Source organism: Clytia hemisphaerica, unplaced genomic scaffold, assembly GCF_902728285.1.
Source record: "Clytia hemisphaerica strain Z4C2 unplaced genomic scaffold, Clytia hemisphaerica genome assembly, whole genome shotgun sequence".
NCBI classification, from domain to species: Eukaryota; Metazoa; Cnidaria; class Hydrozoa; order Leptothecata; family Clytiidae; genus Clytia; species Clytia hemisphaerica.
This window is the reverse complement of record NW_027103497.1, coordinates 379,105-402,749: the sequence shown is the minus strand read 5'-3', so window position 1 is coordinate 402,749 and position 23,645 is coordinate 379,105. Positions and strand designations below refer to the sequence as shown.

General features: G+C 34.0%; 1 protein-coding gene across 2 annotated transcripts; it reads right to left on the bottom strand.

The window, feature by feature from the left end:
- Positions 1 to 8,170: 8,170 nt before the first annotated feature.
- LOC136798742 (serine/threonine-protein phosphatase 2A regulatory subunit B'' subunit gamma-like) lies at positions 8,171 to 22,775 on the bottom strand. Of its 2 annotated transcripts, XM_067055409.1 has the most exons (21): positions 22,680 to 22,775; positions 22,367 to 22,506; positions 22,072 to 22,121; positions 21,486 to 21,540; positions 20,511 to 20,567; positions 20,255 to 20,310; positions 16,030 to 16,086; positions 15,621 to 15,661; positions 15,124 to 15,194; positions 14,859 to 14,903; positions 14,083 to 14,170; positions 13,754 to 13,809; positions 13,260 to 13,335; positions 12,923 to 12,983; positions 12,623 to 12,698; positions 10,887 to 10,979; positions 10,063 to 10,107; positions 9,549 to 9,608; positions 9,219 to 9,286; positions 8,650 to 8,772; positions 8,507 to 8,594 (listed from the first exon to the last, which is right to left on the bottom strand). In XM_067055409.1, exons 1-20 carry the CDS (start codon positions 22,732 to 22,734, stop codon positions 8,667 to 8,669), a joined length of 1,356 nt encoding a protein of 451 aa, XP_066911510.1. In that variant the 5' UTR covers positions 22,735 to 22,775; the 3' UTR covers positions 8,507 to 8,594; positions 8,650 to 8,666. The 2 variants fall into 2 exon arrangements, with proteins under 2 accessions (XP_066911511.1, XP_066911510.1); XM_067055410.1 differs by having other exon boundaries at positions 8,171 to 8,772.
- Positions 22,776 to 23,645: the final 870 nt, after the last annotated feature.

Below are 23,645 nucleotides of genomic sequence, written 5' to 3'. Positions count from 1 at the left end.
ATATTCCATATACTTTAAGTATACTGCATGGAAGTGTACTTCATATATACTGCAAAAAAGTATAAATAAAGTATACTTTCATAGAAGTTGCTAGTATTAACTACATGGCCATTCAAAACACATTTTCAATGAAATTTGAAAAGTTCATGCCTATAAGGCTTATGAATTTCAAGAAATTTTAAAACTAAACTCCATTAATCTGATACATTGAAAGTAACAGTAAAATAACTGTAAGTTACTAGGGTGTAAACTGGAACCATGAAAAAATACTTTTTTGGGATTTTCAAAATTGTCACAATTTTTTATCAAAATTTATCATATTGTTAGACTTCTTGCGCAATTTTTAGGTCCATACGTCAAAAATCCACTGTTTGCCCCAGGGGTATCTGATTCGCGGTAGTAGCAAAAAACGGCAAAAATGGCATTTTTTGTCCATTTTAAGACTATTAAAGGCCAGGAAATGGTCAAAATGGTTTCTAAATGGTGTCTTGTACTAATATTCAACACAAAAAGACAAAATAACCCCAGCGAGATCGCTCAATGTTTCAATTTCAGGCTAAAAAGGCCGATTTTCTCGGATTCTGGGTAGCAAAATGCATGAAAGCAGCATTTTTGAGGACCCACAACTTTTAAACTTTTTAAGGTACACAATTGAAATTTTCAGCAATGAAACACTTCAGAGAAAGCTCCAGGAAAAATCAGACTTGAGTTTTCAAATATTTCCTATAAATCCATAATGGCGCCCTAGAAATTGAGTTTTCATGCTAAATGCCAATATTTCAAGCTAAAACTTGGTTTTCTTGGGCTAAAATCTAAAAAATGATTTCAAATGGTGTTCTGAAATCTTTGAATCTTGGAAGTATTCTGAAAATACTCTGGAGAATCAAAATGGTTTGGGTCAGAAATTTGCCTAAGTCTGCCATTATTGTATTGCATTTCCCACTAAAACGCGATATTTAGAGTTAAAGTCTCATTTTCTCAGGCTAGAATCTCAAAAATGGTTTCAGATAGGGTCCTGAAATCTTTTGGTGTTTATAGTATTCTGGATATACTTTGGGAGAACCAAAATGGTTCGGGTTAGAAATTTGCCAAAGTTCGCCATTATGGAATTGCATTTCCCACTAAAACGCAATATTTAGAGCTAAACTCTAATTTTCTCAGGCTAAAATCTCAAAAGTGGTTTCAAATAGGGTCCTGAAATCTTTTGGTGTTGAAAGTATTCTGGAAATACTATGGGAAAACCAAAATGGTTTTGGTCAGAAATTTGCCAAAGTCTGCCATATTGAATTGTATTTCATTCTAAAACACAATGTTTTGTAGTAAGCTTGAGTGTCATCCTAAAAGAAATGAAATTCATATGGCAGACTTTGGCATATATATGACCATTGTGAACCACTATGATTTTCCTTGAGTGTTCCCAGAATACTTTCAACACCAAAAGATTTCAGGACCCTATTTGAAACCATTTTTGAGATTTTAGCCTGAGAAAATTATGACTTTAACTCTTAAATATCACGTTTTAGTAGGAATGCAATACCATATTGGCAGACTTAGGCAAATTTCAAACCCAAACCATTTTGGCTCTCCCAGAGTATATCCAGAATACTTTCAACACCAAAAGAATTCAGGACCCTATTTGAAACCATTTTTGAGATTTTAGCCTGAGAAAATCAGACTTTAACTCTAAATATTGCGTTTTAGTGGGAAATGCAATACCATAATGGCAGACTTGGGCAAATTTCAAACCCAAACCATTTTGGTTCTCCCAGAGTATATCCAGAATACTTCCAACACCAAAAGATTTCAGGACCCTATTTGAAACCATTTTTGAGATTTTAGCCTGAGAAAATCAGACTTTAACTCTAAATATTGCGTTTTAGTGGGAAATGCAATACCATAATGGCAGACTTGGGCAAATTTCTAACCCAAACCATTTTGATTCTCTCAGAGTTTTTCCTGAATACTTTCAACACCCAAAGTTTTCAGGACACCATTTGAAACCATTTTTGAGATTTTAGCCAGAGAAAACCAAGTTTTAGCTTGAAATGTTGGCATTTAGCATGAAAACTCAATTTATAGGGCGCCATTATGGATTTATAGGAAATATTTGAAAACTCAAGTTTGATTTTTCCTGGAGCTTTCTCTGAAGTGTTTCATTGCTGAAAATTTCAAGTGTGTACATTAAAAAGTTTAAAAGTTGTAGGTCCTCAAAAATGCTGCTTTCATGCATTTTGCTACCCAGAATCCGAGAAAATCGGCCTTTTTAGCCTGAAATTGAAACATTGAGCGATCTCGCTGGGTTTTTTTCTGTCTTTTTGTGTTGAATATTAGTACAAGACACCATTTAGAAACCATTTTGACCATTTCCTGGCCTTTAATAGTCTTAAAATGGACAAAAAATGCCATTTTTGCCGTTTTTTGCTACTACCGCGAATCAGATACCCCTGGGGCAAACAGTGGATTTTTGACTTATGGACCTCAAAATTGCGCAAAAAGTCTTACAATATAATAAATTTTGATAAAAAATTGTGACAATTTTGAAACTCTAAAATTCAAAATCCAGTTTACACCCTAGTTACATTGAAAGTAAATATTCTTAAAAGTTCTTTAGCAGATAAAGAAAATCTGTATCCGTACTCACACCAGGTTTAACTTAAACTACCTAAACTCATCATGCTGTCGCAGACTAGTATAATCACAAACAAGATTCATTACATTCATATAGTGCACCATTAGTTTTGAATAATATACAGGTAATCTTTATACTTACATTAGCAAGGTCGCTGCACACCATCCATTGAACTTTACTTATCGTTAAAGCAAACCCTTCATCTTCAAATTTATAAATGTTTAAAAACTTTCAACTGTTCAAAAAATGGTCAAAAACAAATTTCTCTCACAACACCACACTCATTTAATGTTCTGATGTTATGAGAGAAATTTTTCATGTGTTTCAAAGTTTTTATGAGATTCACTTCTTTTTAAAAAAATCTTTCATGCATGAAAATTAACAAAGGAAAAATGCAGGCGTTCTGCGGGCGTTTTCGGCTTGACCGTGTTAAAAATGGTAGACACAGCTGTGACAGATCATTTCAATGGAAGTTGTTGGAATGTTTACAAGACTCTTGACAGAAAATCCTTTGTTTTATTGTCAATGTGATGTCAGTGCCGTTATTAATTTTGTTAGATCTGATATATTGATGTTTGTAAGGCGAGACCAATTTAATTTGTTGTTCTACGGGCAGATCGTTAGCAAAATATGGGTCGGTAGGTCGGTAAAATAAGAATAAATATTTCATTTATCAGGGTTGGTAAAGTACCGAAAATGTTTTCCAAAAAATATCTGGTTCAAAAATTATTTTTTTATCTTCGATGAAGATCATAATAAAATGTTAGTATACTATGGAATGCTTTAATTTTCTAAATTTTTCAATTTCTTGAATTAATTTTCAGCTTTATTCAAATTTGATACTTACATTTATTTATTTATTTCATTTATTTCAAGTTAGTTTACCATAGATAAATATCTAATTTACACCAACAACAACAAAAAAATAGAAAAAATAGAGTTCAGTAAAATTCTGTCAATCAACTTCTCAAGCGCAGAGTACGCAAAGCGATTCTAGCTTTACGATAGTGCCGCGGGTCATCAATGGATAGTATTCAATTATCATTATATATCCCTTTATTTTCATTCCTAGAACTTTTGCAAAAAAAAGGAAAAATAGAAAAGTTGTATTTTTTACTGCTCTATTCACATACTGAATTTGAAAGATCTTCTTATGTGGCGTTCTTTTGCAAACTTCAATTCCCGTAATTTTTGTGTGAAGAGTTAGGTCAAGGATTTATTATACACTGGATATACAAGTAACAGATTTTTGCCGATTTCTCGCGTACTAGCTTTATGTCCGCAGTAATGGTATTATTGTTCACTCTCCTTCCCTCATTAAATGATTTTTCGAAGCATTTTATTGCATTTCTTATCGAAAATCACTCATCCAATTCCCAAAAGAGACTTAAAATAATTGCTAATTATAAGTCGTTATTATGACGTTTCAAGATGTGAGAAAGATGCAAATGACGTGTTGTGTATAAGAAATCTAATGATGACACCGGAAATTTTCAAACTTCAACCTCAAAAAAACCATCTTGCCACCACGTGCCTCCATAGAGGATTTTCATACCACAGTGGAGCCAAAACACTCAAGTCTTATGTATGTTTAATTTCAGCTCTTCTGGGGACACAGTCTTGGAAAGATACAATTTCTACAAAATGAACAAAAAGAAAGAGCTAGAGAACTTTTTAAAAATAAGACTGATAAACATTTTTAAAAATCAGACATCTTCGAGCCGCCATGACAGTTGTCCTTTGCGGACAATACTAGAACATCAATTGTTTTCTGAAACAATGAAAATACAATGATCGCGACCGCGGCGCTCTCCATCGTTTTATGAGTCGTTTATCCAGTGCAGTGTATAATAAATCTTTGGTTAGGTCTACACTGACTGTCAACCGAATAAAAGCTATTAGTTAAAAAAGATAAACTTATAGATACATACCACGAAACCAGAAAAGGAAGCAAAGAGAAAGCTTCCAACCAGCCAATTTTCTCCTTCTATTTCTTTTTTCTGCTTTTGACGAGTTTTTTTGCTAGGACTGTCGGATGCAACAGTAAGGTAAACTTTTCAATACCAGAAAGAAGGGCTTGGCTATTATAAAATCTATAATATGGAGATTCTGTCTGCGTAAAATCATAATGAAAAATATTATAATCGGAAAAGTGTATATTTTGTAATACAGTTAGAGCTGAATGAGCAGCATAGTAACCTAGCTAGTTTTCTCTATCGATTTTAATAAAAACAGTAACAAAGAGATCGGCTTTTATGCTACGATTAGTACCGCAAATGTAAGATACCGTAAAAATAACGTAACAGCCGGGTAAGTAGAAAACCTGGCCCACCTCTCTGGCCCGGGTCATGGCCATATGGCCTACTCCATGGCCTACTCTTTGGCCTACCTTCAAAAGCTGGTAAACGTCTTTTTTTCAATTTGCTAATAGCTTCAATCATTTTATTTTGTCTGTCCCTGACATTAAAATTTGATATGAAATTAAACTTTTTTAATTACAAATTCGTGAAATTTGGATTTCTTTTTATGATTCTGCCAGTGGCGGCCTGGCAGGGGGTGCAGGGTGTGCAGTGCACCCCCGGGGGGGGTACTAGGGCAAAATGGGTTACGGGGATGCTCCGCTGGTCAGGGTAGCTTTTGCAACCTCCACGAGTCCCAGGTAGGGTCGCAAAAACACCAAAATAGAAAAATCAGTCCCTCGTAGGGTGCCTTTTTTTGGAAAATTTTGGGGAAAAGTAGAAAATTTTGGAATTTCAGTCCCTTTCAGGGTCACTTTTTTCGGAAATTTCGAGTCCCACGTAGGGTCCATTTTTCGAACCTCAGCGGAGCACCCCCGTCGGTCGACAAGGGTAGTACCCCCCCCGGGAGTGCACCACCCAGAAAGACCTGAGAGGGGCGCCAAAAAAGCTTTTCAAGAGGGCGCCAAAATTCTCTTTGATGTTTGGTTGGGCGATTTTGCGCCCTTTGACACGTTTTTAGCGCCTTCTATAAGTGCAATGTAAATTTGTTTTCGCCTGCGGCGTTTCGTTTTATTTTACGAATCTTTTCAAAACTACTTACTATCAACATTGAATTGCGAAAAGTCAAAGCAAGAGAAGTGTTGTGTATCCGCCAGGAGTTAAAGAGGATGCTCACCCCCCAAAATGAGAGATTGATCGAAACTACTCGCTGTGGTTTTTGTGGTCTTATGCGGACTAACTTTCTCCTTTTTAGAATGTCTTATAAGCTGTTTGACCTTTCTTACACCAAATTTTTTTGCCTGCGGCGCCACAATTACAAAGAACCCTTATTCTTGCCAACTTTCGAATTTTTGGGGCCTCTTTCAGCCATTGATCTTTAATGGAGAGTGAAGCAAGACCAGGAAATAACAAGGAAATAGATATCAAATTATCATTACCACTTACACCACCTTCGTATATATAAAAGTTTGTTAACTCAGAGATTCCGGGCGTTACTTTCAACCAGTCACTGCTCTTACAGTTTAATAGTTTCATATAATGGTATAGGCGCAAATAAGGACAAAAATACCAGGGGCGCCAATTTCATAGTTTGCACCACCAAGAAAATTAAGCCAGGCCGCTACTGGATTCTGCTGCTGCATTTATTGTTCACGATTAAAAACTTTTAATTATCAAGAGGGTCTGTAAAATATTGGTGAATGACAATTTAAAAAAATGAAAAACATTGTTTTCATCAGTAAAGTTATAAGAAATTGCTTCTGTAAGATTATAAATAGCTCTTTTTCATTTGAAATACCGCGCTACACCGCGGGGTGCCTCACTTTTTAAATGATACTTTCAGATAGCAAGTCGGTATATCTGATTATGGAAAAAATTTCAAGTCAATTGAAACAATATTTGTCAAAATATTTACATCCGAAATTTTTAAAGAGAAATCATGAAAGCTTCTCAAATTCATAACACACGCTGATAAAATTAGATTTCATTTACAAGGAAGCTTTTGGGGTATCTTTTGCAAATATTATTTCGATGAAAAGCGGGAACATCATAGCAAAATATATGCAAACGTACTGCATGAATACTTTGTCTGCTTCATTTTTCTTATAAAAACAGAACACTTAAGGGGATAGAGATGGATTTCTATTATGAACAGTTTACAATAGAAAAGACAAAGGCGCAATCCGCTAAGGAATTCTCGTCCTTCATCCAGTTACGCTATAACATATCCCTGTCTTGAGTCAGTATTTTATACTTTTTAATTACCCGCGCTCGCATGTGATGTATGAGCTTCATTGGCTAATCTGAATCTAATCTGAACCAATCATAAAGCGCCTACACGAAGTCGAAATTTAGTAATCGAAAGTGCAATTAAAAAGGTGTTCTGGCCAACTTGGATCAAACTTTATGGGTTCTAAATATAGAACGGACGGTTGCCACACCCATTGGTGATATTTTTAAGAAAAAATGAAGTTTATGAAAAATAATTTTTTCTTTTGAAGGTGGGCCAAAGGTAGGCCATGGGGTAGGCCATATGGCCAGAAAGGTGGACCAGGTTTTCTACTTACCCTGTAACAGCCTGTAGGTTCCTATGCTCATCCTACTCGTACTCTAGCGAAAGAGTTTCTTATATCTTATTACATCAGATGAGATGAATTTTTTTCTAGGTCACAGTGTGGATCAAAACCACACTGAAACGACCGCCTTACATCACGCATCACGCTCGCGAAAGAGCGCGCGCACATTATTAACATGTCATCTCCAGTACATTTTAGATTATTCATTGAAACAGATTACAATATAGTCATTTTTTATGTCTCGATTATTCAGTTCCGAATAAAAGACATTCAGGGAAAAAAAAGAGAAACACCTGGGTAATCTAGTTAAAAAAACCGAAAGTAAATGGCAGACAAAGTAATGAGCCAAGGCAAAACGAGATTAGCGTACCACTATGAAAGAAACCGCCTCCGACGGTCGATAAGATACTTTAATCATTGGTCATTTGAAGTAATAAAAATGACGTGTCCTTTAGAAAAAGTAACAAAATCAAATAAGTGCTACCAAATGAAATAAGGGGGTAAATAAGAGCTACCAAATCAAATAAGAGCTTGTAAAAACTCCATCTTGTCCCTATTACATGAATATAAGTATGGAAGTATTTAACGTCCTTGAAATTAACACGACATCAAATCAACACGAATGAACAGGTGTTAAAAACTTACGGGGTTTGTATCAGCACGAAAATTTTCCATTCGTGTTAATTACACGTCTTCTAGCGGAAGACGTCTGTTCACATTAAGTTATTCCTTTGAATTTCCTTGCTTCCTAAAGGAAAGCCGCTTTAAATTGATTTATAAGTGATTTAAACGAACATTTAGGTCATTGCATTCCTTCTTTAAATTGAATTGCTAGAGGTTTAAAACACAATCATTGGATTTCAAAAACTTTTTTGTGAAAATTGAAACAGGTCACCCCAAATGTAGAGTAACTCTCGGACGGGAATTTTATACATGATTAACATCCCCTATATCAAAACATATCAGAGGGGATGCGTGCAGCCTAGGAAACAATATACAAAATTGCATTAAATGTGTTGTAATTGTTATTTTTAGCTAAATGTTTCTACTATATTACATATTTACAAAGCTTGAATAAATATAATTTAAAACAATTTAGTCTTTGTGTACCGATCTGCCATGAAATCAACTTCTTCAACAAGAACATTACTATATTTTGATCTTCTCAAATTGTAAATTCTGCTCATCCGTTGATAACGATAGACGACTGATGTGGTTTGTGATAGAATGTTTATACAGTAGAGTCTCTTTAACTCAAACCTCTACAACTCGAAGGTCTCCTTAACTCGGACAAGTTTTTCGTCCCTTCAGTTGAAAATGCCTTACTTTAAAACTCGAAATTTCCTTAACTCGAACAAATTTGTGCTCTCCGTGCAGGTTCGAGTTATGGAGACTCCACTGTAGAAACCAGTTCGATTCTTATACGAGAACCTTTTAAAAGCGGATTCAAAGTTCCATTACTGTAACCTTCATCAATCTATCCAACCAGAAAACTTTCCTTCATCATATTACATCCTCATTATCCTCCAAAACTAACAATTCTCGATTTTCGTAAGTCAGAAATCCGTTGACGTCGATTAAAATATTCATCACTGTATCACCTTGTGCACTGAAAAGAAAATACATTATACATCATAATCTCGTGTAATTGGAAGGGACGTCTAAAAGAAGCACACCATAAACACCATTTCAAACATTATAACTCATAACATAAAATTCATTCCGCGCATACCGCGCTCTGCTTTAAAGGGATGTGGCGAATGTGACGATCTGACCTGGTTGTTCAGCCAAATAAATCAAAACCGCGCTACTTTTTGCTTAAATCGAAAGTGAAAGCGACTGGATTTTAATGTTTTTAAATTTTACGATTGGCGTTTGATTTCGGTGTGATTGTTTGGCTTTAGCCAATCAGTGCACTTAAAAGCTCATTTAATATTAATCTCAAAACTCGATGAAAAAAAATCAAAGCTCTCTTACGGAACCGTGACCTTTAGAGTGAATACGTGAGGACTAATCAAAATCTGCTCGGAGGATAAGAATGATAATGTAAAATACCTGTTGACAAGATCTTGTAAAGTGATGTGAAGCGGGTGTTTTGGTTTCACCATGTCAAAAATCTCATCCTAATGAATCAAATTATGGTTTATAAATTAGTTCAAGAAAAAGGTTTTAGAGCTTTACACGATATAAGCTTATCTACAATAGTCAGTTAGCGCTATATAGGCTTGGTGCAATATTTCAATAAGATATTTTCAACCAAACCGCTGATTTCAATTTATTTGGTATCATGTTTTTGCTGTTATTGGCTAAAATTTGGACCAAAATTTGACTTATTTGTAGACATTATCGAGCAAAAAAATTATAAAAAACATTACGTAACATTACCTTAACATCATGAAGGGTGACTTCTTCATGGCCATGTTTATTCATTTCTTCTTGTATGGCCTGAATAAGTAGAAAAAACGTGTAATCAGTAAATAATGATGTTGATATATAAGTCAAAGCTAAAGAACAAGGCGGAAGTGCAGTTACATAGGAATGATATACACCTTTTTTTATAAGCTTGCTAAGACTCGACCTCAAATTATTAGCCGATTTTTTCACTGTCTCGTAAATTAAAAATTTCTAGATAATCTAACCATTGGCATAATATAAGGGGTGGTAAAAGCAAATTTTTTAGAAAATGAGCTAGAATACTAAGCAATCTTCGGCCCGACTCGGAAATTAAAGTTGCTTATAAAAAACATATCATTAGCAAATGTTGATGTTGATTTTATGATCAGTTAAAGCTGAAGGGCAAGACGGCGGTGCGGTTACATAGGAATAATATAATACATTCCTGGTAAAGAAACCTTTGAAAATGAAAGTTACAAAATAATAAGTAGGATAGAAAACCTACCCGAAAGAAAAAGTTGAGTGAAAACGTATTCAAATATGCATTGTGCTAAAATGAGAAATGCATCATCAACATTATTAGATATTTTCAAGATTACACTGTAACAAGGAAACGCAGTACATCTTTCTTTCGACTTACGCCGGAAAATTTGAATAGCCATCCCTCCACAAAACCCAATCTTGCATGACCGTTTTTATTTCCACCTTTTCCCTCTTCAAAGTTTCAGGGAAAGTAAATTTGCTTGATCTTATTGAGCCAGATGGTGACCAGAATAGAAGTTTACGTATTATTTCTTCTTTTGTTCGGAAAAAGGGATCTACAAATACACGTATTTCCTATTAGCGGATTCATGTAAAAAAGTCACGAAAAATGTCGAGAAAGTCTCTGATTGGCTGAAATATTGCATATACAAGCATATTTTTCAAAATGTCCAGAGTATGAGGTAATCTTTGCATGCCTCCGCCAATCAAAAGTTTGTTTACTCGACGTTTTTTCGTGACTTTGCATGAATCTGCTAATAGGAAATAGGTGTATTGCGGCCTTCTGCTGCTGGTGAGGATTTGCAAAGTTCCTCCAACCTACCGGAGGGATAGGATAGGGTCGGATTTTGCACCTTTTTTAGTAAATTAGTGTAACACCCGTCAAAACACTTTCCCATAGCTCTAATCATAGTCCAAATGCATCATGTATGTAACCTGTAACCTGTAACCTGTAAACATAAAAACCTTTTCGAATGCAAGGACAAAAATTCCCAACATTAGAGTCGTAAACTCGGAGAAAGTGCTTGGTATTTATAATGAGTCCCAATGAAAATTTGAATTATATACCTGTACATCGAGAATTTTGAAAAGATATTGTAACGCTTGAGGTTCTTTTTTGTTTTCTAACGCAAGTACAAAGTCCAAATACGTCTTGTAATCCTGTAAGAAAGCGGAAGATTTTCTAAAATTTTGTAGCCAAATTGTATGGGATGGATGACTTTATATTAGATCATAGTCCGTATAAAAAACTCTGGTCTGGAAGCTTATTGTTTTAACTTTTTGTTAGCTTTTCCCTTTTTTAATATCAAAAGATAAAAATCGATTTGCTTAGTTTTTGATCACGTTACCAAGAATTCCTCTTGGGATTGGTTAAAGACTTAATCACATGATCAAAAAGTGAGCAAAACAAAATAATTTCTCAACGCAAGTTCAAGTAAGAAACAGTGGAAAGAAACAAAAAGGCTCTAGACCGAAGTTATTTATACGGACTATGATTAGATGTCCAAGTAATCACTTTTGATTTCAAAAAAAAATAGTAAAATTTAGAAGAACTATAGTGGTCTCTCATAGCAATTAAGTACAACTGGCATCATAAAATGCTTGATTTTCTGTTAGGTTCTAGGAACACCGTGACCCATACCACCCTGCTTTTTATTACCGCCCGAATAAAAAGCTAAGTGGAGATTAGCATATATTTGAATGCCAAAAAATATAATTGTCCTTCGTCAAAAAGGGGTCGATAAGAACAAGCTAGATGCTGAAAGTTAGATAACAATGCGAGGAAAAAAATGAAAAAATCAGTCACAAAATATAGCGTTTAGCGAAAATGCATAACGCAATAAATTCATCATTGATTGTTGATGGGGGGAGAGGGAAGGGTTGTAGGGAAAAAATAAATAGAAAGTTCTGGTCGCAAAAATCAGTTTTATTGACAATTGAATATCATGCTTGATGGTGAGCATTGTTATCAATAATGTTTTTGTGTGAAAAGCATAGAAATATAAGAAAAAATTCCAATGAAAATCTGAAAAACGGCGATTTCCGGTTGAAACCGGAAAAAATTTTTTCTCAAAAATCGAACTCGGCCATGTTTTGAGCATTGCGAATACGCATCTTTCTGCAAAAAATCAGAAAAAACTAAGGATGAAAATTCGAGAAAATGCCAAAAAAACAGTTTTTCCAACATATTCGCCCGGAAAATTTTTTTTCTTCGAAAATCAGGCTCCGTCACATTTTAGGTATTGTCATTCTGCATCAGTGTGCAAAATTTCATAAAAAAATATAAAGTACAGCTCGAGAAATTCAAGAAATACTGTCTTTCCGGCGAAAATAGGTTGTTCCGGCGATTTTTAAATAGTTCCGGCTTCAAAAATCAATTTTATTGAAAATTGAAACATGCTTGATGGTGGGCATTGCTATTAATAATGTCTTTGAATGAAAAAAAACAACCAATTATAAGGAAAAAGTCCAATGAAAATCTAAAAAAATGGCGATTTCCGGCCATGTTTTGGGCATTGTTAATACGCATCTTTGAGCAAAAAATCAGAAAAAACTAATAATAAAATCTCGAGAAAATGCCAAAAAAACAGTTTTTCCGGCATATTTTTTTTCCAAAATCGGGCTCTGTCACATTTTGGCCATTGCCATTTTGCATCTTTATGCCAAAAATCAGAAAAAACTAATGAGCCAATCTCGAGAAAAGCTGGTAACAGACGAACGAACAGACGGACGGACGAACACAGGTTAATTCATTGGACCTCCACCGGGGTACCCGGAGGTAGGTCCAACAATAATAAACAAACCATCTCTCCTTCGTAGGTCAAACATTCTTGAAAGACGCGATCCAAAAAGCAATCCGTCAATGTACCAGTACCGTACCTGAAAACAAATCAACGTTTTCTAGTGAAATACAAAAGGTTGGCGCTTAGACGCATAGGAAAAGCTCGTTGTTATGCGATTAAATATCAGACATTTTTGCATCATCATTGATTCAAATGTTTACATAGAAACAGATTAGAAATTTTAATGTATTGAGACTTTTTAAATTTTCAAATGGCACGAGTTTGGAGACGTCAGAATTAGATAACATCTTTGATACTTACTTTTTGAGTTCATCTTTGCTAAGCATCCCATTATGATCTGTGTCTAAGTTCAAATATTGCCCTGAACGAAAAAAGAGAAAAGGTCAATAATTCTTCAAAAGAGCTTTGGCTTAAAAAGTTTGCGTCTGTGCATCAAATGTAAGTCAAGTCAGTGAATAGCCTATACTAGACAACACCCGCTTTTTTTCTACGCAATTAACTAAGAAACGGGATAAAAAATCTCTGTTTTTAGTGAGGCACTCGCTAGTCAGTGAACAACGTCACTTGAAAATAATGAAACCTTCAGTGACGGTGAACTAAAAATGGGAATTTACAAACAAAGATATTCGAGTCTTACCATAAACACGAAGAGCAGACGGCGCCGAGAACCAGTTTGCATCTTGCTTCTCTTTCGATAACACCTCATCGCGAAGCTGAAAGAAAATGACATTTTAATATAATGTGTAACACCCACTAAGATCGAAGAAAGCCTTACCGTTTCACACTAGAAAGTTAACAGCCAAATTATTTGAAACAAAATGCTTTTAAATGCTATCATTGGCTCTTTTCAATACTGAAGCCTATGAAAGTTCACGAAGGTGTCAGAAAGGATACAAAAATTTGAAAACAGGTTCGGAGATGCTTAGGTCGACGGCTTGACAAGGCTGGAAAGTGCTTTTATCGGAAGCAAAATTTTAGAGAAATTCCAAAAGTCTGTTTGAATCAGGAAAATGCATTTTTCGTAGGCTCAAGGTAATGCTATCATATGCTTAAATCTTTGCCATATCTGAGCCTAAATATGCTTATAAGTGCAATGCTTATGAAGAAAAAAAACATGTATTATATTTATACCTCTAATAAATCATCTAGAAAGCTGCAGGATAAGACGTCTTGAATTTTGATCTTGCCTTCAAAAAAGAGAAAAAGAAGCCGAAACGGTATGAAGACCAAACGACTTAGCAATAATTGGAGGTTTATTCGCAATGCGTACACTTTGTACTGATTGTTCAAAAACGGACGTACAGCACCACGGACAGCGACGTGCTAATTAAAGGCCCAAACAAAAGATAATGCTGGTTCAAAATTATTAAATTACACCAAGATTATCGGGAAGAGTAAAGAAAGTCGCATTAGCTGAACTGGACATTTGAAAATGTATCCAGGATATATAAAAAACTTACCAGTGTGCATAGGGTCGAGGAAAAAGAAGAATTTTCGAACAGCCGTGCAAACGTAAAACGAATAGAAATTCTTTTCCAATCCATCCAACTGTAACAAAGGAAGAGTTTGAATAAAAAATCATGACCAGAGTTTGAATCGTAAATCAAGATGATATAAATTTATTATATGATATATGAGAAAAGAATCAAGTTATCATAAAAGTGAACTTAATGAGAAACTCAGTAGCTTAAATACAAATTAAAAATTTCCTCATAGTGTTCTTGATAAGAGGCGATGACACAATTAAGATATATTTTTTTTCATAAGCATAACACTTATAAGCATATTAAGGCTCAGATTCGCAGATTTCCTAAGCATAACATAAGCATATACACCAGCCTGAAATATTTTTCATGGTGTCAATTTTTTTCTGTTCAAAACGTTTTGGAAGTGGTCAAGTAAAAAAAGACATTCCAAGACTAGCCACATTCCACTGCTCCGAAAATCTAAGCACTTTTTGAATCGAATGTTAACAAAATTTCTGAGATTTTATAAAAAGTTGGGTTGGGTGAAGCATAATAATTATATGCATGTAATAAGTATATGGTTATGCCTGGATGCTTTGAAAGCTTAAAGATTCTTGAGCCTGACCAATGGGCAGATACTTGCTTCTAAAAAAACATGTACGTAAAGTGAAATCTTTGCTTTCATTAAAATAGACTAGAATGCAATAAAAGTGATATGACTCAAAATTCTCAATCAGAACAAATATTTAAATTCGAATAACAAAAGTTACCTGAGGAAGAGTTGGTATCAACTCCAAGATGTAATTTTCCAGATCCTGAAAAGTAATATCAAATAAACAATGAAAAAATTAAATACACAAAACGAAAAAAAATCAAAAAAAAATCTTGGACGAAATGAGGGAAATATTGGAAATATGCGGCGGCAATCTCGGTTGAGTTATTTTTTGTATGGGTGTATAAATCATAAAAAAGTGAATAGCACAAAAATGTTAAGACGAAGCAAAGAAAAGGGTTTTGCATCATCGTTAATCATACCGATTCTCTAAGAAAGCCTTGGCCAGCAACATCATACAAACTCAATCCGATACGTGTTTGATATAGCCAAACTAAAAGACAATATAGTAATACAATAAAGAATATGGAACCAATCCTTATTGCAATAGAGGTTTTGCAGGATAGATAAGGTTAACATAACAGGAAATCAGTTATCATGGAAGAAAACATTTGATTTTAAAGATTTGTTTACACAGATCGGACGTTTCTTCTTTAGGGTAGAAATTACGTAACTTAAGCGAAATCTGAAAGAGTTCAATTTGACAGTTATTTCATTTTCTGAATCATTCATCTCTTCCCTTTTCTACTCGCCAAGAGAGACATCAAGTATCATTCTTCCGCTGCGAACTTCACACAGGGGCTAAATCCTCAATTCTGGAACAATGCAGCTGAGCTAAGACTAAGAGACCTTACTAGACCTACTAGACCGTGTCAAGACAACTTTGCTTCAAAATGGTAATCAGAAAATTGTACGATACCTTTCCGCATGACATAATTGAAGAACTGCATTATTGATATCCTAATGATGAATGAAAATAACAATGAAAGCTTAAGTAAAATTAAAACTTTATGTAAAACTGTCAAGAAATACCAGGTAATTTATAATCCAAACAAAATTTACTTCGAACTAAGCTATGAACTAAACTATAGAGTTTACAAATACAGTGGAGTCTGGAACAAGCACGGAAAACACAAATTTGTTGGAATTAAGGAAATTTTGAGTAATAGAGTAAGGTTTATAAAGTATTATTAACTGAAGGGACCATTAAACTTATTCGAATTAAGGAGACATTCGAGTTGTAAGTGGTTCTAGTTAAAGAAACTCCACTGTGTTAAAAGAAAATGAATCTGACGCAATTCTTTCTAAATCTTTCTGATCGTTCATACCTCCCATATGGATCTTTTTGATAAAGTTTGGCGAAAGTGATTGGTTTGAAGAATTGACTATAATAAAAGAAGAAATCGAATTTTCACAACAATAAAAATGCACTAAGCAGCTTTTTCGCAGCATCTCAATAGTTTCTTAAATGGAAATTCTTAGAACATTCTCTGGAAATAAAACAGGGCAATAATGCATAGTATTCATGATTTGCACCACTGCAATGACTTCACAAAATTATGCAACTTTTCTATTTTTGTTCCACCCAATACGTCACTTTTTCTATTGTTTAAGTGACGTATTGGGCGGAAAATTTTAAAAGTTCTCAGAAGACTCTCCAGTGGTGCATATCATGAATGGTCAAATAACTTTACAATATTAAACGATTATAACAAAAGAGATTTACTTTTAGTGAGGTCAGGTAGCACATAAAAACGTAAGAATACTTCAGATGGTGATTAAAGCATGAAATTTTGCACAGATGATCCTTAGTGGGTCTAAAACTTAATTTTAAACAGTAACACCAAATTTTGCCACCTGGCCACCTGCCAGATGACGTCATCAGGTGGCTGGGCAAAAAATTATTTTTTTGAAAATATTCAAAATCTGATGGTTCCAGCGGAAAGAGCACGAAATGCTGATAAACATTGAGGTATAAAACTAGACTAGCAAGCGTCTGTCTTTCCTTGGACACAGGAACGCGGGAATAGTGCTTATATAATAAAGAGTTCTTATAAAATATAGAAATTGCCGCGGGAGAGTGGATTGGAAAGACAGACTAGTTCCAAACGGTGCAATACGGGATTTTGCTTCAATCTAATCTCAGGCAACGTTCCCTCGAAAAAGAGGGAAGATAAAATGAATGGACACGGCTTATTTTTTCTTCTATTCTCATCGCAATATTTGAGTTTCTCAGAGTTATGGATGAGAAAAAAAATATAAACACAAACAGAAAAACGTGGCGAGGACTTCTCCAACTTCTTTGCAAAACTGAGAAGAGAAGATTTTTAATGCTTTTAAATGTTTATAAACATAGATTTAAACTGTCTTGGCATTCTCTATCTGAGATACTTTATTCATACATTGTTTTTGGCTTGGTTGGGACGTTGATATATTCAAAAAAAAAACAAATTTTTATATGGATTATACTTTCACTTTTTCATGTGATTGTTGTGATTGAAAGATTTTTTGATTATGTATGGTTATAAACATTCATGACATGTTTTAACACTGGCATCTTTGAAATTTTGTTGGCTTGGTACGTTGGTAAATCTATAGTACAAGTGCAGTATTTATGACAATATGACACAGCTGAACACAGATTCCATGACTGCATCATGCAGGATACTTTTTGCAGGGAATGTTCAATATGTTTATGCTCACATTCATTGGGTAACAGATCACTGCTTTTTCTATAGTACAAGTTAAACTTGATAACCTTATCCCAGAGAATGTAACTCTGAAATGGCTACAGAAATCCTCAAAAATTAAGATGGAAAGTATGGTATTTATATAACATTTTTGGTGGTGCGATACATGGTGTGGAAATGATGAAAAGTGAAAGTGGTAATTTGGAATTTAAAAATTGAATGCTTTTTATACGATAAAAATATTCTGACAAGCTGACCAGTGAGACACATCTTGGTTCTGTTTGTGAATGAAAATAACAACATTTTACATTGAGATGGCTGGTTTTCTGGGTTTTCGGATGCCCGGCCGTTGTTTAGCTGGATTTCACTACCTTGAAATTGTTAGATGTACGAGGATGTTTTGGGTTTTAACTACTGGCAGACTTCCAGGGGGCACTTAGGCAAAATTAAGTATGGGGACATGCCGCTGATCAGGGTCCCTTTTTCAGACTCTAGAGATATATGATAGGGTGTCAAATTTGTACTAATTTTCAAGATAGTAACCCTGACTGGGTCAATTTTTGGTCATTTTAGACAATTTTTACAGTGAGAATATTAGAAATATTAGAAAATATTTGAATTTTTCATCTTCTTTAAGTCATTTTTGCCACTTTACAGATTTTTTTCGATTGAATCATTTATCGTTCTGAAATGGTCCCAAATTTACCAAACATTCATATCTCACAGGGTCCACTTTTCAAACTCCAGCGCAGGGCACATCCCCGTCGGTCGTCAAGGTTGGTGCCCCCCCTCCCCCGGAGCATACTTCTACCTTGTAATTTTTTGTTGTCCACTGGTGTTGTTGAACACGTTCAGACTGAAATTTATACCTACTGTGAAAGTCTTTCAAAACTTATACTATGCTTATATGCTTATGAAATTTATGAAAATTTTGATTGGACTTTTGCCAATTTAAAAACAACCACTTGGATTTGGAAGTAATTTTATGTAGATACTATATATAATTTTTATAGCAAAATTGGAGGTCAATATGTACATATAATTTTATGTTTTGTAAAAGCTGTTGCTTTTTTTCTTTTTGGCTTTTATAAAAAAAAAAGTTTTCTTATGCCTGCAATGGCCCTTGATCCCCTGATCTTTTATATTCTTGATGTCGTTTTTCTAACATGTTCATCTTTTTCTTTTTAAAGAGATTTTTCCCCTTACATGAATATTTTTGTTTTGGAGTACCTAGCTGGTAGGTACAGTTCAGTTTATATTCTTTTCATTCATTTCACAAATCATACTTTTTGTGAATAGTTTTATTTAACTCCTTGTCTTGTTGTTGGTATCTTGTTTCAAGTACTTTCAAGTACTTTCAATTTTTTCAAAATAAAAAAGCTTCTAAATTGACTGATATTCCATTGTACTCACCTTCTTTTATATAATACATTAAAATCAAAAAATAATCAGGATGTGAGTTTGTTTTGATTTGAGTGAATTGAATTGTATATCAAAATGTTGCACATAAGATGATAAAACACCTCTCATTTAACAAAATAAAAAATAAAAAAGCTTCTAAATTGACTGATATTCCTTTGTACTCACCTTCTTTTATATAATACATTAAAATCAAAAAAATAATCAGGATGTGAGTTTGTTTTGATTTGAGTGAATTGAATTGTATATCAAAATGTTGCACATAAGATGATAAAACACCTCTCATTTAACAAAATAAGAACTAAGTTTTCAAAAACGCTGTTAATTTAGTTCAGCAATTAGTTTTTCAAGAGTCGCATTAAAAAAAACATAATAATAAAGTGTAAAAAAAGTACCGAGTTTTGTTTACTTTTTTATTCTAATCCGTGAGAGTGAGTGCTCTGTTTTGAGTGAGCACTCCGCCGCGGTAGAAAAAGCACTCCACCGTTTATTTAGTAAATAGCGCCTTTTGGAACTAGTCGTTGTATTCAGAAAACATATAAAAAAATAGATCCCATTGAAAGTTTAATCTGCAGCGAAATACAACGACGTGGTTTACTAGTCTAGTATAAAACATGCCTTGAAAATCTTCCTATCAAAAGTTATGGAGGTTGAAAGTTTTTGATGACGTCATCATAAGCCTTTCCAGGCAAAACTTAAAAACCTCGTAATTTTGGTACAAATTGACCAAATTTCATGCTTTATACATGAATTCATATCAAAATTCATTGCTTTTTCCGATTCCGATGTTCAAATTGAATTAAAAGCTTTAAATCCTACAGAATACTAAAACTTAGATTTTGAGCTTTACAAGGCAAATCAACGCAGCGTTCTCCCTTCAGGAGCACAGTGTACAACCAACTAATTTTTTTGGATGTTTTAAGCCTTCCTATGTTGTTTAGACCCAAGCATCATATGGAACTTCAAATTTTGACATGGATTCATGTATAAAACACTAAATTTGGTCAACTAGTTCCGTTATTATGGGATTTTAGGTTTTGCCTGGAAAGGCTTATGATGACGTCATCACAAAACTTTAAACCTTCATAACTTTTCATAGGAAGATTTTGAAGGCATGTTTTATACCTCGATTTTCATCAGCATTTCATGCTCTTTCCGCTGATACCATCAGATTTTAAATATTTTCAAAAAAATAAATTTTTGCTAAGCCACCTGATGACGTCATCTGGCAGGTGGCCAGGTGGCAAAATTTGGTGTTACTGTTTAAAATTAAGTTTTAGACCCTCTAAGGATCATCTGTGCCAAATTTCATGCTTTAATCACCATCTGAAGTATTTTTGTGCTAACAGACCTCACTATTTACAAGATTCTTAATTTTGTGGTCAATATAGAAGAATTATGTTTTAAGTTCGGAAATGATGACACACGAGGGGATGAGTTTTACCTGCACTTCGATCCCGCATCTGCTTTCACTTTTAAAAATCCTTCGTAGTTAATCATCTAAAACAAGAATTAACTAAGTATTAGGAGTCCAAAAATGATGAGTAAATCTTAAAGACATAAATCAACTAAACTGATATATACTTCAATTTTGTGTATAGTATAAAACAAAAAATTAATTGACTTTAAAAGATGAGAAAATAGATTCAAAAGATAACTTTGAGATCGAAATTAAACTTTTAACAACAATTCATACTGACCTGTTCCTCACCAACAGGTGGTGGTGCTGCATGCTTTTCCAGTAAATTCCACAATTCCTGTCAAAATATCAGTAAATACGATTCAAACCAAAATAAACAAAATTCCATTGAACACAAGGGACGGCCCTTGGGGGGTACTAGGTTTGCAAGGTGACAGGTATGTCCAAGCCAAAAACTAAAATCGACCCTTAGAAGGATTTGGGACCTTTAGAGAGATTTTTCTCAAAATGTTGATTTTGCATTTAAGTAACCCCCCCCCCCCCCGAACACAAGGGCTACATACGCTTTATAGTAGTATTTTGTAAGTTGTAGAGTACTCATAATATATTGAAATGGCCCCACAACTATCAGCTCAATTTGTAATGATCCAACAATATAGGGTGATTGTTTACAGAAGCAACTTCATTTTTATAATAAAAAGCAATACTGTTTTTGAGTTCAAATATTTTCTAGTCTAAGTAGCCCTTGTCAAACACTTTTGTGTAATGGGTGATATATAGTGAGACATCCAACTCTTGCTTATGACATATTTTTAAACACTCAGAGGGCGCATGAATTTTTTTGAGTTTAAGCGCGTTCAAGAAGAAAAGAGCCATCTATAAATGTAAATGAACTGAAGGAGCACAAAAGTCTTTTTGACTGAGTTTATAGAGTGTCTAATGTTCATAGCTGTTTGAGTTATACAAAGTTTATTTTTTTCAGATTAGGCAAGGCCAATTTAATTTGTTGTTTTACGGGCCAAGCTACCCAAATAAAGAGGGTCAGTCGGTCAGCAAAAAATAAAAATCTAAGTAAAATTTCACCTATAAAATCTCCTAAAAAAACAGCAAAAACTGCTAAATCTCGACAAAAATGTGAAATAAAAAATAAAAAGACACAAAAAGCTTGAATTCACAGATAAAATTTTGAAATCAATTTCAGGAAATGAAAAGAAATCAAACAAAAACTGGTATGGTATAAAAAACATAATCATACATGCAATTCATCATTGTCCAAAAGCTCACGACTTTTCCTTTGTAAAAACACTGCCCTGAAATGAAAGAATGAATCATTTTGATTAAAAAATGACTTATTTTGAATGTCCTGCTAAGCTTCAAAATTCCAACCTCTAAACAATTATTCACATTACGCAAAACACATAATACACAAAGATGAATCTAAGGAGGATCAATCGACGTTCGATATCCTTTAATAAAAATTTGTTGGATGTATTTGTAACAAGCAAACACTAATGAGGGGTCAGGACCAGTCTAACAAACAGCCCAGACCGGAGTAACGGTCGGCCAGGAAACGAGCAGCCATGAGCGATCAGGACCGTTGAATATCAGATTTTCTAGAAGGTTGACCTTAAACAAAAATTCGACTGCTTGTAATACCATACCAAGACTGGGTCGATTTTCAGATACTTTAAATCCCTTGGGAAATCACAACTATGCATCAATGTGATATTACTATAATTCTGGATTTTTCTAATTATTCAAAATCATGTTCATAAAATGGTTTACATTCATTACAATAGATTAAAAACTATGTGATAAGTAAAAAATGCAAAATATTTCACCTTGATTCTTCTCTCAATTTTTGCTGCAAGACATCATCATCTGAAGGTAGCTACATAAAATCATAAAATACATTCAATAAAAATGTCATTTATTGAAGTAGTCAAAAAATATAATCAGAGAAACACAAAATTTCTGCTTTTGTATTTTTTCCAGACATCCTGTATATGTCTTTAAATTAAGGTAGAAGAAATTTGCAAAATAACCAAACAATATCTCTTTGAAAGAAAAATTCAGGGTTAAATTCTTATTGATCTCAGCTTAATTAAGAAATTAAGAGAAGAAATTATAAAATACCTTAAAGTAAAATCGAGGAATCTGGTTGGAATTGTCCTTCTTGGTTTCTGCGCAGAGTTTTTCTTTGTATTCTGCATAATATTTTGATAATGCTTCTTCGTCCAACTTTTTCTGCTCCTCTTCACTCACTTCTTTTACCACTAAAAGAATAAAATCATGTTACCCAAATAATTATTATGGCCTGATTCAATCTGGATTCAGTGTATGAATATGAAATAGTAGCGATCAATTTTTTTCATTCCATCAATATAAAAATGTTTCTCAATTGCTCAATAACAAAAATTAAGCTATATGTAATAGACAAAAAATGTACCTTTGCTTTTATTTATTTTTTCATTTCGATCTCTCAGTGCTTGCGCCCAACTCATTCTGGAAACTGTTGGAAACTGTTTTTACTGCTATTAATCTTCTAAAAAATAAGTGTAATTATTTTCAAGGCAAAAAAGATAATTGCAGTGCTGCAAATAGGGAAATTCCAGTTGGCCGGTAATTTTTTGAGTGTAACGAGCAGGGGGTCTAGTGGAACTATCTTAGAAAGTTTTGTAGTCTGTAATGACCTTTAGATTTGCTAAACACCTATTTTAATTTTAAAAAACTGTCCCTCTTTTAATTCGAAGCATATTTATTTAAGTATTTATCTAAGCCTCTAAATCTTCAAATTTTAACCGGACAAAATGAAAAACTTGGCCTCAGAATGACCGGGGTAGAAACTACAAAATGACCGGTAATTACCGGTCACCGGCCGTTATTTGCAGCACTGAATTGGGTTTTTTTTGTAAACAAGGGATATAACTAATAAAAACGGCAGACTTGAAAAACATGTCATGTTGTTGTAATTTTTATCATCTTTTTATTTTTGTATTTTTGAATTAAGGAAATATAATGTAATGTATATATAACCTTCCTGTCTATGAAATTGCCTTTTCTTTTATAGAATTGCCCTTTGAATCTGGATTGATTCAGATTGAGCCAGCTCAAGTTGGTGTTGCAGAATTCTTTGAAGCTTTTGTTTCAGTGCAATTCAGACAAAATTGTGAAATTTTTCCCTCTATGATTTTCATGTAGCAAGCTGTTGACACTTGTCGCAATTAAAGCCCCAGTCAAACCAAGGGTTTATCACTGCTGGCTGGCTGATATATTAAATTTGGTTGCCTGGGATCGAACTTTTCCGTTGTAAATCTTTGAATGCAAACTCAAAAATTAGCAAGAGTTTTTAAAATTCTTTTTTTTTCGATATACAAACAAAGGAAGTTAGATCGCAGACACTATTGTTTTTAAT

What these genes read in the sequence shown, in the direction of transcription:
- LOC136798742 (XM_067055410.1), bottom strand. Translation starts at nt 22,734, where the DNA reads ATGAGTTGGGCGCAAGCACTGAGAGATCGAAATGAAAAAATAAATAAA. An exon ending in CAATTATGTCATGCGGAAAG is followed by an intron (nt 15,195 to 15,620) that starts GTATCGTACAAT and finishes ATTGTCTTTTAG; the next exon opens with TTTGGCTATATCAAACACGT. An exon ending in AAGGCTTTCTTAGAGAATCG is followed by an intron (nt 14,904 to 15,123) that starts GTATGATTAACG and finishes ATTACTTTTCAG; the next exon opens with GATCTGGAAAATTACATCTT.